General features: G+C 36.0%; 1 protein-coding gene across 1 annotated transcript in view; it reads left to right on the plus strand.

Moving 5' to 3' along the window:
- Window positions 1-16,499, plus strand: part of luzp2 (leucine zipper protein 2) — a 138,918-nt gene that overhangs the window by 71,283 nt on the left and 51,136 nt on the right. Inside the window, exons 4-5 of the mRNA XM_035652223.1 lie at window positions 2,784-2,865; window positions 7,181-7,243. Coding sequence (XP_035508116.1) covers window positions 2,784-2,865; window positions 7,181-7,243 — 145 coding nt within the window. The remainder of the gene's footprint in view (window positions 1-2,783; window positions 2,866-7,180; window positions 7,244-16,499) is intronic.

Raw genomic sequence — 16,499 nt, forward strand, 5'->3', positions numbered from 1 at the left:
AATACTGACAATACAATTAGCACCTTAAATCAATTATCTTTTGGATTCTGGATTAGTTTGGGATGAATTCAGTAACTATGGTGCCATGTTTTATTTACAAATTCAACAACAACAAGAGTTTTGCATTCATGCCTTTTACTGGCTTCTTCACCATAGCAACAGTGGCCAAAGCTGATGGGTATTGCAGTATTTTGAGTCGTCTGCCATGCCAAAAGACAAAATGGAATTTCTCAGAAATTAAGTTTATATAATTAAAACTGGCATAACATGCACCTATAGAATCATTCAATTAGAGTCTCTATGAGAGTCTCATGTTCCTGAGTATTAGATTTTTTCTAAATTGAATTGAAAACATTTTAATGGGTGTACAGATGTGGAAAAAACATTTATGGCTCCCACTGCGCAACACATCTAAAATGTGAAATAACCAAAACTTTTGTATCATTGGCAGAAAATGATCTGTTCACATTGAATCACATCACTTATAACAGAGAGGCAGATTGAGAAAATAAGCTTTCAAGGCATTTAAATGATGCCTCATACACTCTTATTGATGCTTGTTTATTATAAGATGTTGCCCAGTTTGCTTATACAAGGCAATATAATCACAATCCATAAAACTATCTTGTATCTTTAAAAAAAAAGGGCCTGTATCCTTTTTTTTCAAATAAAACATCAAGCATCTCTGATTTAGTGCTTTATCTTTTTGCAAGCGTTTGGAAAAGTGTTTACACACAGTGCTTTACCAGTTTGGATTATCTGATTAACGTTGTGTGTAATGAGACTTTCAATGATTAGGAGTCATTTGTGGCCTTCATACTTTCTGAAATGTCAGCCTGATTGAAGTCCACTCTCCTGTGTGCAGTATCTTGATAGCCAATCAATAGCCTATCACCAGTCCATGGCAGCTCTCACATGTCATCAAGCTAAAAACCATAAAGCAGCAGCTTGGCTCAGTGTTACCTAGCTAGCATTTGTGAGATGCAATTTTTTCAGTGTTATTAATCCACCTTTGGAGTTCCATGTCTGCCAAGTATGATTACTAGCTGACTCCATCATGGCAGATGCAGACAGGTGATTCATTGCAAGTCATTTATTTTTGACAACTCTTAACAGCGATTAGATTGCTTTCTGAAAATAATTTTGCTACAAACTGTAATGCAAAAAATGTTTACCCACAGATCAGTTACAGACAGTAAAATGTAACATTTTAAGGTTTCAAAATAGTAACAATGAATTCAGCTGTGATTTAACCTGCTGTCAACCTATTTGTACTCACTTGTTGTATGCTATCCTGTCTTTGCTTTTGAAGTATGTCAGTCTAACATTTACTGTGCCCTTTTATGTCAGTTTGGGCAGGTTTGATCTTGTTTGTACAAAATGTTTCCAAGTCTTGGATGCAGGAGATGGGAATATAAATGAAATGCCAAAGCAGTGGTGGTTGGCTGGTTCGCTGTGAAGAAAAATGTTTGCTAGGCTGAACTTATGCCAAGACCACTGGCATATAAAATATAAGAGTATATGGCTGTCGAGCAGTGAGATGCTTTCCACACAAACATTGAGCTTTGCCGTATTGCTTTCAAAGATACTGCCGCTTGACTACACCACTTGCCGACTATGACCACGTCATATACTTTTAAAGTTAGAGCCATGCTTGGAAACTGTAAATAAACTGTTACCTCTAATTTATTTGGACTGCCTTGTGATGTGATTTCTACAAGCGTTTTTGAAACCGTTGACCCACATCACTTGCCCACTTGATTTATAATTCAGTGTGCATTGCTGTTATGTGTGCACAGGAGCATCAATCGGTACTGAAATACCCATTGCATTTTAATGCATTAACATTTATGTTAAATGCATATTGAATGCAGCACCAATCTTCATACAGCATGCATAAAATAAGTGCGGAGCGTTCCAAATGTTCAGAGGATACTACATAATACAACATAATGAATACTACACACTGTGTTTTCTTTAAACATTTCTTTATTGACCTGGAATATTGTACTTTTACATAATTTGTCCTAGTGTGCGAAAATGTGCATTATCTTAGGGATAACCAGCCGCCAGAAAAATTAGCTATAGTTGTACTTTTAAATTCAAACAGGGAAGCATAAAACATTAAGAAATAAATGTTAAATTGTTTTTGAGCTTGAAGAAAACAAATATTTTTTGACACCAAAGTAACAAAGGGAGATACAATGAATCAATTTAAATGTGTGAATGTGTAAACAAGGTTTGAACAATGAAACAAAAGCATCTCTTGACAATATCTTGTCATTCAACTTCTAATTGCATAGCCAATGAGGTGTTAATGTTAATGTTGTAATTATGGCATCATCTATTCCTAAGGTGGAAAGGTAAATCAAAATTGTATGTTAAAAAGACATTGCCACAAATAAAACATGTGCTTCTTGATTCTTGAATTTCTTTTTTTCAATTCACAAAAAGTATTTATTTAACATATTTGTGTAAAAACGGCTTTGCATAATTAGATCTATGTGATTAAATCAACTTCAAAAAATCACTTACATTTAAATATATTCACGCAGCTCAACCGCATGAACTTGATTTAATTCAATATAACAGATGACAACACATGTGAACTGAAGTTAAGAAGATAATAGAGTGAAATTGCTTTAAGCAAATCAGTTTCTGTGCAAAATGGCTCTCAACAGTGGTATATTTAAGAAAGCCATTCTGTGGCCGAGCAGTGGAGGCCTCTGAGAGTGCGAGGAGGATGTGCTAACAGTGTTTCTCACTTCCTTCTCACTTGACAGGGAGGAGATGAAGTCCCTCCAGGCAGCCTTGCAGAAGCAGCTGGATGAGGCAAATGAGAGAGCGGAGAAGCAGCAGGCCACGGTAAGACAGAGCTGACCTGACCATCAACATCCGGTCTCCTCTAAGCAGCCCCGTCACCTGTCACACAGGCCCCTCAGTGATCCATGCTCATTACCCAGCAGCCAGCTCTATCGCCTCCTTGCCTCACTACTTAATTGAAATCCTCAGAAATAGTGAGAGAAAGCTTTGTGTCCTTCGTCAACCCGCATGCAAAAATAAATAGGGCTGGACAAGTGCATTATAACCTAAGAATATTTACTTATCTATCGATCTATCTATCCATCTCTCCATTTCTCCATCTATAGTATCCTCTTGTTCTTCTATCCATCTTTGCTGCCCAATTCACTGGTAATTTGCTTCTGATTAAATTCCACTTTAAACACCAACACTTTTTGTAACATTAAATCCAATTAATCACTTGGTCTTGAAAATGAAAAATGCTCGTCACCGTTTGACATTTCTTATTTTGTTTGTCCAACAGTCGAAAATTCAAAGATATTTGGTTTACTATAATATTAAGAAAAGTAACAAATTGTCACATTTATGGACAGATGAATGCATTTTGCTACTTGCTTAATAGTAGAATAGAATATAATATAGATTAAATATAATAAAATAATAATAATACCATAATAATAGCAACAAATCGATTAATCATTATTATATATGCATGATACTCTGCTCATAATCAGACCTAACTGAGGTATTTGGTATTAAGTCACAAAATGTGCCAGCAGTTCACGAGAAAAAAAAAAATAGCTTTGCAACAAATGCATTTTTCAGAGGACATGTGTTTACATAAACCGGTAAATTTGTTAAATAAACTAGATTCTACCCCATACTACTGAAACTGTTGCATCCGAACCCCTGCCCAAGTTTTCTGCTATAAACATGAACTCATTTAAAATACATTTTAGCCAGTCCATGGAGGTGTTTTGTGTTGTGTTGGTGCATGTGCATGTCCTCAAGCAAACTCCTTATCAACAAATCAGCATGAAGCTCGTCTGGCTGCACTGACAGTTACAGTTGCCCTGGAATTCTCCTGGGTCTTTCAATATATGCCAATGAAAAGCCTGTCCTGTTTTAGTTCCGGTTTCTTATGCACAGTCACGGGGTTTAATTTTTGCTGTGACATTACAATCAACAATCAAATCATCTGCGCTCTGTGAGACAAACAATAATACAGTAACATTTGTTGACATTCTTGCCATTTTGCTGAAACCAGTGGCAAATCCCAGTTGCTAGGTTTTATGATTTGAGTTTGACATTTATGTTCTGGTAAATGGTATTTATCACCCCCACTGAGATTCAAGATTAAAAAGAACACCTCTGCAGCATGCAAATGCCACAGATGTTCAGCAGAACCATGAGATACTGTATCTGATTTAGTTCTCGTGTTCACATAAGATTCAGTGGCAAAACAGGACTTCCAAAAACCCAAGAGAGAATCGATGTTTCAGGAGGACCTTGGTTGTGAAAATATAAATATTTAATGCCGCTTGTGTTCACTGAATGAACATAAAAAGTAGAAGGTTTTTTACAAGCAAGGTGCTTCTCTAACATCTTGGTCACATTCGAAATATAGAGATACTACAACATAATTTCAGTGCCACAACTATCTTTTAATTTTTTCCAATAAAATGTTAAAAATGAGTGATTTCACATTATCATATTGCTTGATTTGATTGATCAGCAGTCAAAACTCCAAACATATTCAAGTTACAATGAAATAGAAAAGCATTAAATATACAGCTCAGTAGTCCAACTGCAATAGTCCAATACCTAGCTCATGCTATGCTTCATTTTCCTACCTACCATTATTTACATTTAAGAATCCATGTATAGCTAAAGCTACCTGATGTTTGTACCTTTAAAATACATTAAATAATGAAAAAAAAAAAATAGTTGCATTTAGCACACTTTGTTATTAGTGTACAGGAGCAGTTATTATGTTGCCTGTCTTTTTTTACTCCTTTTAAATAAAAACCTAAATGCTGCACTAGGATGTGTTTTTTTAACCATTCCTTGGGGCTGTGGCAGTGACTGAAAGGCTTAAACATGAACCTTGATGTTATCATGCCCAGCTTGCGGATGTGAGTCAACTGGTGAGGCTTAGTTTACAGTTCCCTGGGGTGCATACCTGGTATGAGGTCACCAGTCCCATGAATCTTTTCCTCTTAGTCCTCCAGACTATCTTGATGACCTCTCTCAAGGACACACAATGCTTAAAAAAACACCTTTTTCAGAATGAAAAGCAGAACGAGGGCAAAACCATGACCTGTCTGTCTCTCTCACACACAGAATTCACAGTCTTTCTTTTAAATATATGGTAGCCCATAGCAGCGGTTTGCCATCTGTAGTTGGTGTTTGAACCTCTGTCTGGCTGCTAAACACAAGCCACAGGCCTGCACCAGCAAGACATGCTGAGCTCATGATAAAAGGATTGTGATAAACAAAGATATCACTCTGACATGATAAGCACATGGGCTATTAAATCAGGCACACAGTGGAAAATAGGCAGTCGCTCACTGCAGGAAAAAATGCCTCAGCATATCATATGTGCCGCAATCAGACTCTCGGATGGAACATTTCAGAAGGCTTTTTATGCTAAACTAACTTTGTAAGACACGAGAGAAATATAATATGTGACAGAGGTTTTTATCAGAGTTAAAAAGTCTTTAAGCCTTGATGGGTGGCCAGTTGAAAAGTGAAAACTGTGTTTCATTACAGCAATGGGGGCTCTGCACCACTGTCAGCTTAAGGAACAGTGTTCATTTATGGTAGAAACCTCAATATACTGCCTGGATGTAAACTCACCAACACTGCTCATACTGGTTAAATTAAAGACAATAAATCAAATGCGAACACTGTTTTTGCTACTTGCACTGGCATAATCACAAGCATTCAGTATGCTTAACTGCTAATGCATAAAGGCTGCTTTCCTTTTAATTCAAGGAAATTAATTATCAGACTGAAAGTTGCACCAGGAAATTCTTTCTTTGTTTTTTATGTGTCTATACATTTTTTTTTTTTTACTATTCTCAGGGGCATTGGCAGTGACTGAACATGACCTTTGATGTTATCATGCCCTGCTTGGGGATGTGAGTCAACTGGTGTGGTCTAGTTCACAGTTCCCCAGAGTGCATTGCTAGAAAGTGGGAAAAAAAAGCTTTTTTTTGCTTCTGTAAACATTTACTATGGTATTACCCTGACATATAAAATATAGATCAAGATTACTAATATTGGTTATCAGATAAGTCTATTTTTCCTGCACTCAACAAATCCCATGCATGAAAAGACCAAAACCAACAATGAACGGATACTAGCTGGCATATCCAAATCCGTATATAGCTTCTTGTTCCATAGAGCTTCATTGTTAGCCAAAGAATTAAAAAAAAAACATCAATAAGCCACACTGTTGCATTGAGTGACATGTTCCTTCATTATGATTAATGCGAGCACTGTGGTTTATTTTTAGTCAGTCTCTTGCACACCATCATGTTGCTGTAAATAGGTAATAATCTGTCAGTATGAGGCTACAGCGCAAGTTTTTCTAGTCGTTAGTCACTACGGGGGTTTTTTTTGTTTGTTTTTTTTTTCCACTGAAACACTTGTCGTTACAATACAGATTCAAAAAGTAAAATGATAATCTGTCGCTTGTCCTTGGTCAAGTATTTCCATTGTTCAGAGCTAAGAAACATTTATAGTGTATTCCTATGGGATAAAATGAGTAAGTGGTGACTAACGACTGTATCGTTAGTCACCACTATCTCAAAAAGTGTAGGGAACGTTCAAACTTATATTTGTGTTTCTGTTTGCATTTTTAAAATAAATTCAACTGTCTACCAATTTGATTTTGTCATATGTGATGGATCATTACAGTTTCTGCAGCAGATTTTATGTTTCCACCTCTCAGAAAAACACATGTGGGGCTTTTCCTTAACATACTAAATATAGTTGTTGGTCATTATAGGATTGTAATCTGTGGCTGAAATTTATCTTAAAAATACATTTTTTACTCCTGTTTGATTCATGTTTGCTTAAATCTACAGTGCCCTCCCATTTTTAAAGACATGTGTAGTAACAAATGTTGCATGAGGGCCATAGACCTGCTGGAAAGTCAGACTCTATTGAGAGACGGACATTGTTGGTAAATCAGATACTGATACAGCTTTTCATTAATTGCCATAATCAGTTTCATTCAATGCACCTATTTCATGTACACTGCTCAACATCCATAACCTTCATTAAATATATTCACTGAGTTGGAAAAAAAACACATAATGCAGCTGGGCATTCAGTATAGTGATCTTTCTTTTGTTCCTTCTGTCTTCAGATCAAATTTCTTAAAGTGGAGATGGAGAAAAAGACCAAAATCATCAAGGATTTACAGCAAGAGGTGAGTCATTGAAATGTATCTTAAGGCTGGTTTGAATCTCACTACATTATATAAACCTGCATTCAACATCATTAATTCTCAGTTTATGCCTTCATAAGGTATGTATCCATAAAGGAAGGATTTACTCTAATTTACTGATCAGGAACCCACTTCCCCATCTTGTCTGCTTCCATTTCATTTAATGATTTTCTGTGTCTGCCAAATGCCTTCTTACAATCTCTAGAGAATGGGGGGAGAGCTGGTTGCTTTCAATCAAAGGTGGACATACGCTGGCATGAATATATCTATTTTACCGACTACTTTGTAAACACTGGAGTGTGTCTTTGATCATGTTTGTGATCATGACTGTCGTGGCTTATGTTGGCTGAGAATTCGGTCTTTCTTCTACTGTTATGGATTTCTCTCTGCATCATTGTTGAACATCAGCGCAAAATAGTTTGTCTAAAAAGATTTTTTCTCTCTGATTCTGAGGGGCTGACACCAAAATCTGACATTTACTGCTGATGCCTTAGACAGCTTGGGGGGAAAAAGTTCTGCTAGCAAATACCATTGTAGCTGTACTGAAAATATGTGACACCACATTATCTACCGTTTGGCTTGTTATCTGTAGGAATAAAAAACACTCCCAACAAAAACTTCAAAACAACACAGGTCCATTAAATACAACATAGCTACATTGGCAAGAGCTGCCTTTAAAGATGTTTTATCGGTCGGATTTTCCCATTGTTATATTTGATTTGTCTGTCATATATATATATATATATATATAAACATGAAAAAGGTCAAACTGAAACTACTGCAGACTAATATTGTGACAAATGAAATGAAATCATGCAGCACCAGCCACTTAATTGATTTTACTGCATGTTATGGAAGACTTTACTCAGTTCAATGTGGACCGTGAAAAGAGCCTGCATTGAGACAGGATTTTAAAGCATTTTTGCCTCAGATAGACTGACTCCATTCTCACTATTCTATTCTATTCTATTTTCACTAGAAAAAAAATTTCATTCATTTTGACTGCATGCCTTGTATTCAGTGAATAAGCTTTTGAGGTGATTTACTTGACACCTGAAACCTTAAAGACATCAAAATCACAACTAGCTATAAAACAACTTTTTTCCATGACGTGAATTCCCTAATGAAATTTGGCACAGGAACACATGATACCTTGTGTATTAAATGCATAGCAATTAACATTCTCCATTTCGATATATATAAAAGGCTTTCAAAGGTTAATAGTGCCCTATAAGGGTACCGTACTGTTGTTTTGTTTGTCTTTATGAAGTGCAGGCAGGCTATTTAAATTACATTACAAGATCATGAGAAATGATGATGAAGAGAGAAAATTGCCACACCATATTACTCACTGTTGCAGTGAGAAAACTGATTTTTCACCAGATGTTCAAATTAATTTGAGACCAATTTTGACTAAACTCTGCTTTGGTAACATGATCAAGTGCTCCAAATGAAGAACCAAACAATGACATAATGTCATCAGTTTCCTGAGATCAAACTGCTGAGAGAAGTACCTGCCAGAATGAATGTTGTTGTGGATTTATTATACATACATATTATGCGTAAACATCACAGTAGTGATCAGTCACTCCTTAGGGGTGCTGTGTTCATACAGTTGTGTGACATTAGAGTAACATTTTTAGACCATTGTACCCTGTAGAGTTATTAGTAGTGATATGGAGCAGTTTTATTTGTTTTGTTTTTTTTACTGTATTTTTTGGGAGTAGTTCCTTGTTTTATTTGTCTCATATGCGAGTAATGCGATACACGATCCTCCCAATGGTTTCACACTATTCCACTACACTACAGGGAACAATGTGCCTTCTAAAGCAGGGGAGAAGAAAAGTGCTAGCTAGTGATCATGGATGTAGGTAATGGAGGTTTCATAATGCCAAAAATAAATGGCTTTGCAATTGTTTTATTATGAAAAAACTGCATTCAATACGTTTATTAGACCTCAAGTTTTTGATTGAGTAAAACTGAATGTAAACAGAACTTCAGTTCAAATTCCACAGTGCACTGTAAAGCTTAACAAGTTGTCCAACTTTATGTTGTAGAACTCTAAAATAGTTACCACCACACCTTCTAGCAGCCAGATCCTCAGCTATCCAAAAGTCAATTCAATCAGCCGATTAAATGCCAATTGGTTATCACACATCATTTTATAAATAGGATTAATAGGGTTCTGTGATATTTTCAACTGGGAACATACTCCCTACTTTGCTAAACTTCCTTCCTTACCACCTGTTTAGTTAACTATATCAGTTTCATTCTTCTCAAACTACAATAAATGGAGTAGATTTAGAACCAAAGGAACAGGTTGAATTTCAGAAATATAGTAACCAAAATCTAAAAACATATACCGCCTTGATTTGTACTTGTAATATTACTGAATGGACCTTCACTTAAATGCTAACATTTATATTTTCCAGTATCTTTTTGTTGCACAGGATTTTGCCATCATTATCACACTCACTTCTCTAGTGAACCAACTTGGTAGGAAGGGCCATATAATGGCATCATTGGATGTTCATGAAAAGAAGTAGATAAGTTTTTTTTTCATTAATGCACTTAAAAATAAGTATCTCAGGGAGCAATTCAATTTAAATCAATGTCTGTGAATGTTATCTATTGAATTTATTCTTGCATTCTTAACTCTGTAGGAGGTAATCAGAGGTAAATGTAGAGACACTTCTATAATCAATCAAGTAATTTTCACAGTAGGTGGTTGCACATGTTGGCACTACTGTGAGGCAGATCGGTTTAACTGACTAAATGACCCATAAAGGAGGCCATGATTTGACTTTGTAATAAACAATTAGGGATTCCTTTACTCTTAAACAACATCTTGATTTGGAAATAAAAAAAGTACCCAGACTCTGACAGGGAGGCATGAAAATGATATTTGCTCTAATGTTTGTCACACGCAGTTCAGTTTTCTGCTAAAACTCATTACCATAAGTCAATCCTTGATGTACACTAATCTTGCCAAAACAAAGAGCTGGCAAATAGCGTTGCCAACAGTTTGACCTGAATTACAGTTAGCTGCGCTGTAATTGAAGAGACCTAAAAAAAATAACAGCCATTTTTGCTAGAATTTCCATGTAAATTATTTTGCACATCAACTGAAGCATTGAGGTTAATAACTGAGATTTTCTAAGCTGGCAGGAGGGCCAGGCCAAAAGCGGTACTAACGAAAAGCACCTTTTACAGAACCATGGCTACCGTATCATATGAGTGCTTCATTGTTGACATTTTGAGGTTTACCTTTTTCTCGTTCAGATCTACATATCTTGGAAAAAGGCCACTCCAGGTTTGAGGACATTATAATCACATACAGAAGGGGTCATTTGTGGTCAATAGAAGTCTGGAAACTTCTCTGACATCAGTGACACTCTGACATTTAAGTCGTGGCTACATGCAGGGAATCATGAGAAACATTTCCCTGCATCTATTACACTTGTGTGAGTTATAGAAAATTTCTTGTGTGCAGAAACTCAAAGGTCAAAAGTGTTTAAGCATTATCATTTTACTACGACAGTTTCCACTCTCCTCAGTCTTATGGTACGCTCTCAACTGTTTAGAAAGTTAGAAGGACAGACATATGACAATATTCTCACATAATGAAATATTTATTATGATTGAACACCACTCTCAAAGAATCTGAAACATGTCTTTTTTCTGGTGGTAGAAGTAACTGTGCATTGATATTATGGGTTTCCATACTATATCGGCAATTTAACATTTATGTAATTTGTTAGTTAATCAATAAAGGAAATTAAAACAAGACACTTTGCAACCACCTCAAATAAAAACGTGTTATTTCCCTTTTTGAGAAATTGATTATTCATGTGAAATAATGCATATTTTACATCAATATATGTCTTCTTCTTTTTCTGTCACTCGGCCAAGGGAGATTTTACACCTAATTAAAACTAATGCAGTATAATACCACAGCCCTGCAATAAATCCTACCTTCATGAAGATTAATATCTAATGTGTTTAGAAAGGTGTTGATTCAACTTTATCGCCATTTTAAAGGCTGCAGTTTGTGGCATTATTGAATTCAATTGCATTAAACTGAGAAGTTGTTTTGGATGTATTGTCCATCTCATTACATCAATAAAAAACAACATCTCTCAGTATACCCTAACCCTAACATAAATGACACAAACTATACATTATAACCTCTATGATGGTAAGAGTTTTTGCAGTCTAACAAACTGGTATACGTAGCTAAAGCTTAGTATAGATTTAAAAAAAGTATATATGCTGTATTTTATGATAGCATTATTCAGTTATGCAATTCTTCGGCTATGTAAAGTATATTCCAATTCCTGATAGAGCTGAAATGAACATCTGTAAACCTATCCATATCCTTTGTTTACATCAGCATCAGTTTTAAAATGTGTTTGTATGTTGCACATCACTGTGAATTGTGTTGTGGTGTCAGTGGGGAAACTTTACAGCCGCAATTCACTGTGAACTCATTATCAATGATTTGCTTTCAGGGCTTATTATGAGTATTTTGAGGGAGAATGATTTACAGACTGACTTGGATCCTGCTGGGATTCATCAGATTCTCACAGAGCATCGTAATAGACAGCTTTGCCACACACTCAGCTCCTTGCTGCTGATGCTGATGTTTTTAGTCTAAAATGGCTTCCCATCATTGTCTTCTTCCTTTCATGTCGTCCTGATCTAATTTCACCGGCTAAACGGCAGAAAAAAATCATGAATCAGAGCATTTACTGGATCTCTCTGTGATACTCTTACCAGAAAAAAGAAACTGAAGTAGGCAGAAAATGGAAACCGCATTATTATGTGTGTTGAACTGACAAAGACAAAGCAGATGAAACCACTGAAGTTAAGATAGGTTTAATATTATAGTATAGAAAGGATTATGTTTTTTATTTTATTAGAAGTACCACTGATTGATGCCACAAAGTTACTTGTTCATGACCTTTAAAAAGTGATAAAATGTAAACATTAAAAAGATATGATGACTAATTTTAAAAATAGATATGTATTTTCAGTTAAGTAAAAACATTTTTATTATTTAAAGTGCCTCAAACAGTAACAAAGCACAGACGCACAGATAAAATGAGAAAGGAAATTGCATAAATCAAAGGTAGTGTGTACTGAAGACATTAAATCTAATGGTGCTTTCCATCTGAGACTTTTCTTAGTATTTAAGCAATAATCCCTGCATTTCTGTCTTATAATAACTTATAAATAAGTTTTTTTGTTGTTTGTCTACACAGCACACTAAGCTGCATGACAATATTTCCTTCAAGAATAAATGACTTCCTCGCTTCTCAACTAGTATATTGAATAGTCACTGCATTAACACAAATAGGCCATCAAGACTGTATCAGAACTCATTTCACACATACAGTATGATCACTGACATGCAATAAGAGCATAAGGGGACTGTCAAAAATAGAGGTTTAAGTGAAATGGGGTGAGACGAGTGATGGCATGCGATGTCACTTTTTGCACGGAACCGGCAGGTGATGTACAGCCTGATCGATTGCACTCACATATCAGAGACAGCAGCCCTGACTTGTTACGCAAGAGCGATGGTGGACATGACATTCAGCAAGAGTGACAGTGTTTATTGTAAATGAAAAAGGTTTATTTAGATGGCAATAATAGATTAAAGTGCAGTAAAATGTTATGACAGTACACATACTTATATTTGTATTTTACTGCCAAAGTAATGCATGTGCCACTCAAACTGCATGTGTGATAGAGTGGTATCTAGGAACGTTTAGATGGTATAAAGAAGTGGTGCCCAATTTGTATTCAGCTTGTGACCCCTTAAAGCAAAGCAATGTCCATTTGCTGCTGTTGCTTGCAGGTTGCATTGGTTTACAAATTGAGTTAACTATGTAGAAACTTTCAATTCCTGGAACATTTAGTGTCATGATGATTTAATATTATCCTGTAATTCACAAGAAAAATGAAAGATTCTAAAAAACAAAACGTTTGTGCATTTTTATTTTTTTATTGTTTGCCTTCATGCTGTCAATAATCTCATATATACCTTGTGACCTATTACACTGGTCCGACCCAGAGTTAGGGAGTCACTGATATGAATTCTGGATCCAGTCAGGTCAATCACAGCTATTTAAATATAGGGTGGGTTTCATATGATGATTAACAGAGGAGCGTCACTTGTCAAGATTTAAAAAGTCACACATTTCTCTTCTCTGATTGATTGAATGTTTATCCAATTGCATCCAGCCTGCAGATCCGTTCAGGGCAAACTACACAGTGCTGATCCAATATGAATCAAGATTCTGTTATTGCATTACCTCTTTCTTACCCTTGAACTGCCAGTAGTTGCAGATTGGGCTACTGTAGAAACATGGTGCTTCAACAAGGTGGACTCCTAAGGTGGACTGTAAGATCACTTCTTCCAATAGATCGTCATACATGTTACACATTATACTTTTTACATTTTTTAGAAACACATTTAAGTGTACTGTTTAGCTTTAATTGGAGTAATTTTGTTTCCAACTTGAAATCAGTCCAAGCACCTCTCCAACTTACATGTGTCGCTCAGTTGTAGATCTATCTAATTGTGTCCCGAGGCATTTTGGTCTGCACCTGCTGATAACACCCCTTATGAATTGGGAATGAACTGAGAGGTTCCAGACTAATTTGCATTTGCGAATTACTCATGCGATAGCAGGCTAAAGAATTCTAACTCCATGGCTAAGTCATGTATGATTTTTTTTTTTTTTCTGTATTTCAGGGAAATTAAGTTTCCTTGCACTTCAACCAGAAAATTATTAACAAAACGAAAGAAACAAAAAAGTCACTATTTTGGCTCCCAAATAAAACTGTGCAGCTCAAAATGATGCATACATTCTAAAGCTATTCTAAATAAATCTGATTTAGAATAGCTTTTTTTTTACATATCTACATGTAGATATACACATGATGTACTGTACAAACACTGAAGTTACACAAAACATCAAATAACAGAGAAAAATCACCAGTTTATTTAGACTTTTCTTACTGAAGTCCAGGCGCTGGGATAGTTTGGGAATTTCATTTAGATGCAAATAAAATTAGGACAACAAATCCATGTGTCTTAGGTTGCCATGGCAATATGCAAACATGGCACACTGTGTAAAAATAGCCCTAAAATCTCACAGTCATAAACTATATGTTGGAACCAGATGAGCCCCCAACAATCTGAACTGAAAATTCAACAGAACAGCTTCACAGGAATAATAGAATTTTAGTAGGCACAATCAGCAGCAATTGATGACATTTCTAAGAGCTGATTGCAAGACTACCAACACAATCAACACCTATTTAGTTACAAACGTAGAGTTTCTTATGCCTATTTTTAGATAAACAGTTATAAATGGGGCTGATCAGGAAAATAAAGCTTAGATTAGGGTTCAAACTTTGTTTTAATAAATTGTGTGTTGATTGAAAATGTCCCTTAGTTGGAATTGAAGGCAGAAGTGTATACAGTATGCCACCCTGCCCATGCACCCTGCTAGTTCAGTGTCAGACCAGTTTCTAGGCTTCTTTCACATAATCCTTTTGTATTTCTCTCACTTTTCATGCAGTGGGCATGTACTTTCATTTTATGACATCATGCTCATTTCACACAATTTCCAGCACCAAAACGTCTCTGATCTCAGCACTCTCCACACACAGCATTGATTCTCCCTCCACTGAGATCAGGAGGAAACTCAGAAGGCTTGTCAGTGAATCCTTGTTTTCACTATAGAAAACACCCACACACACACTTCATTTCATCGGACAGCTTAGCGGTCAATCAAATGGGGGTCAGGATGAGCTGGAGGGTTAACAGATTGTGGACCTGTCTCTTCTTCTCAATCAGTGTCAAAAACTTATTCAAGGATAAATAAATGCACTTTATTGTTTGCTCATTTATAGCAACCAGCCAACACTTCCTCCCTTAAAACTGTTCTTGTTGCCAAATTACTGTAACCAGTTGGAAATGTGGAACCACTATTTATTGTTTGCATTTAATAAATGAGTCTTGAGTCAATGTTTGCCTTCTTGACATTGACAGTAAGCTTGTTCCAAATGGAGAAGCACACCTGCTTTTGCACTGCTGAAATCAATTCAGGAATACACAAAAGCATATACATAGGTAAACTTTTCCTGGTTTAACAAAATGTTGTAGATAAACTGACATTTCTGAGTTGAATAGTGGTAATATTTGGATATCAGTTGTAGCCAAACTGTTTTGATGAGTTATTTCTTTGCTCCTTAGGTTTGTCTCTGCAAGTGTCAGGTAGTTTTGCACTGACAGGGTTTAAAGTGAAAGTCTATGGGTTTTAGATGCCATATAAAACTTGCACTGGATTTGAAACAATGTTTTTGTGATGAGGGTTAGGCTGCAAACGGTGTCATCGAGGCTGTTGTGCTGGATATGATTTCTGGTATTGCTGTTTATCGTCAGCAGGGTTGCTCGTGCAAGAGATGACGTCAGGCTGGTAACTTAGTGAATCGCTCCTCGTTCAATTTTGTAATGTTGTGTTGTTGTTGTTTTTTATTAAAACTGATGACTTCAAGCTGAATACCCCGAGCTAGAGAATCTAGTAAGGCCTTATTAAACCCCTGTGTGAGAACTAAACATAAGGTCCTCTGTGGACAGTAAGTTTGTACATAGACACAGAGAGCTAATCTAGCAAGTATGTGAATGGAAAAAAGGTTATTTAGAGAATATTCAAATCATAAAGTAAAGTAATTTTGCCATAGCTTGTCTGTAATACAATCTGGAGTGGCAGGTAAACCTGAAAGCGTTGGTTCAAGGAGGGCGTGTTCCTTCTGGGAGCCAGAGGGCGGCTTGTATTAAATCTGCATTTCCTCCCAACACTGCCAAAGTGCTGTAATATACAAAAAGACAAATTGCAGTTACCGTCTGTGATACAGCCAATACAGCAATCTTCTTTTATTTACAGGTAATATTTATCACTTTCAGAATTCCCATATATTAATCGTATAGCCTGGGATTGTCCAATTAGTTTGAAACCGTAAACCATTTTCTAACAATATTAGAAACAAGTTTATAATCTATTTCCGTGCTGCACAGCCAAATGATTCTCCATTCATAATGAATTGTTACGTCTGACATATCTCACATTTAGCAGCACTTGCTGTTCCAAAATTTACCGTGATATACATAAAAACATGCTGTCACAGTCTTTCAGTCAGGTTTTCTCACGTATTCATTTTT

This window comes from Morone saxatilis, unplaced genomic scaffold (assembly GCF_004916995.1).
Source record: "Morone saxatilis isolate NCDOM2014 unplaced genomic scaffold, NCSU_SB_2.0 Contig11, whole genome shotgun sequence".
NCBI lineage: Eukaryota > Metazoa > Chordata > Actinopteri > Moronidae > Morone > Morone saxatilis.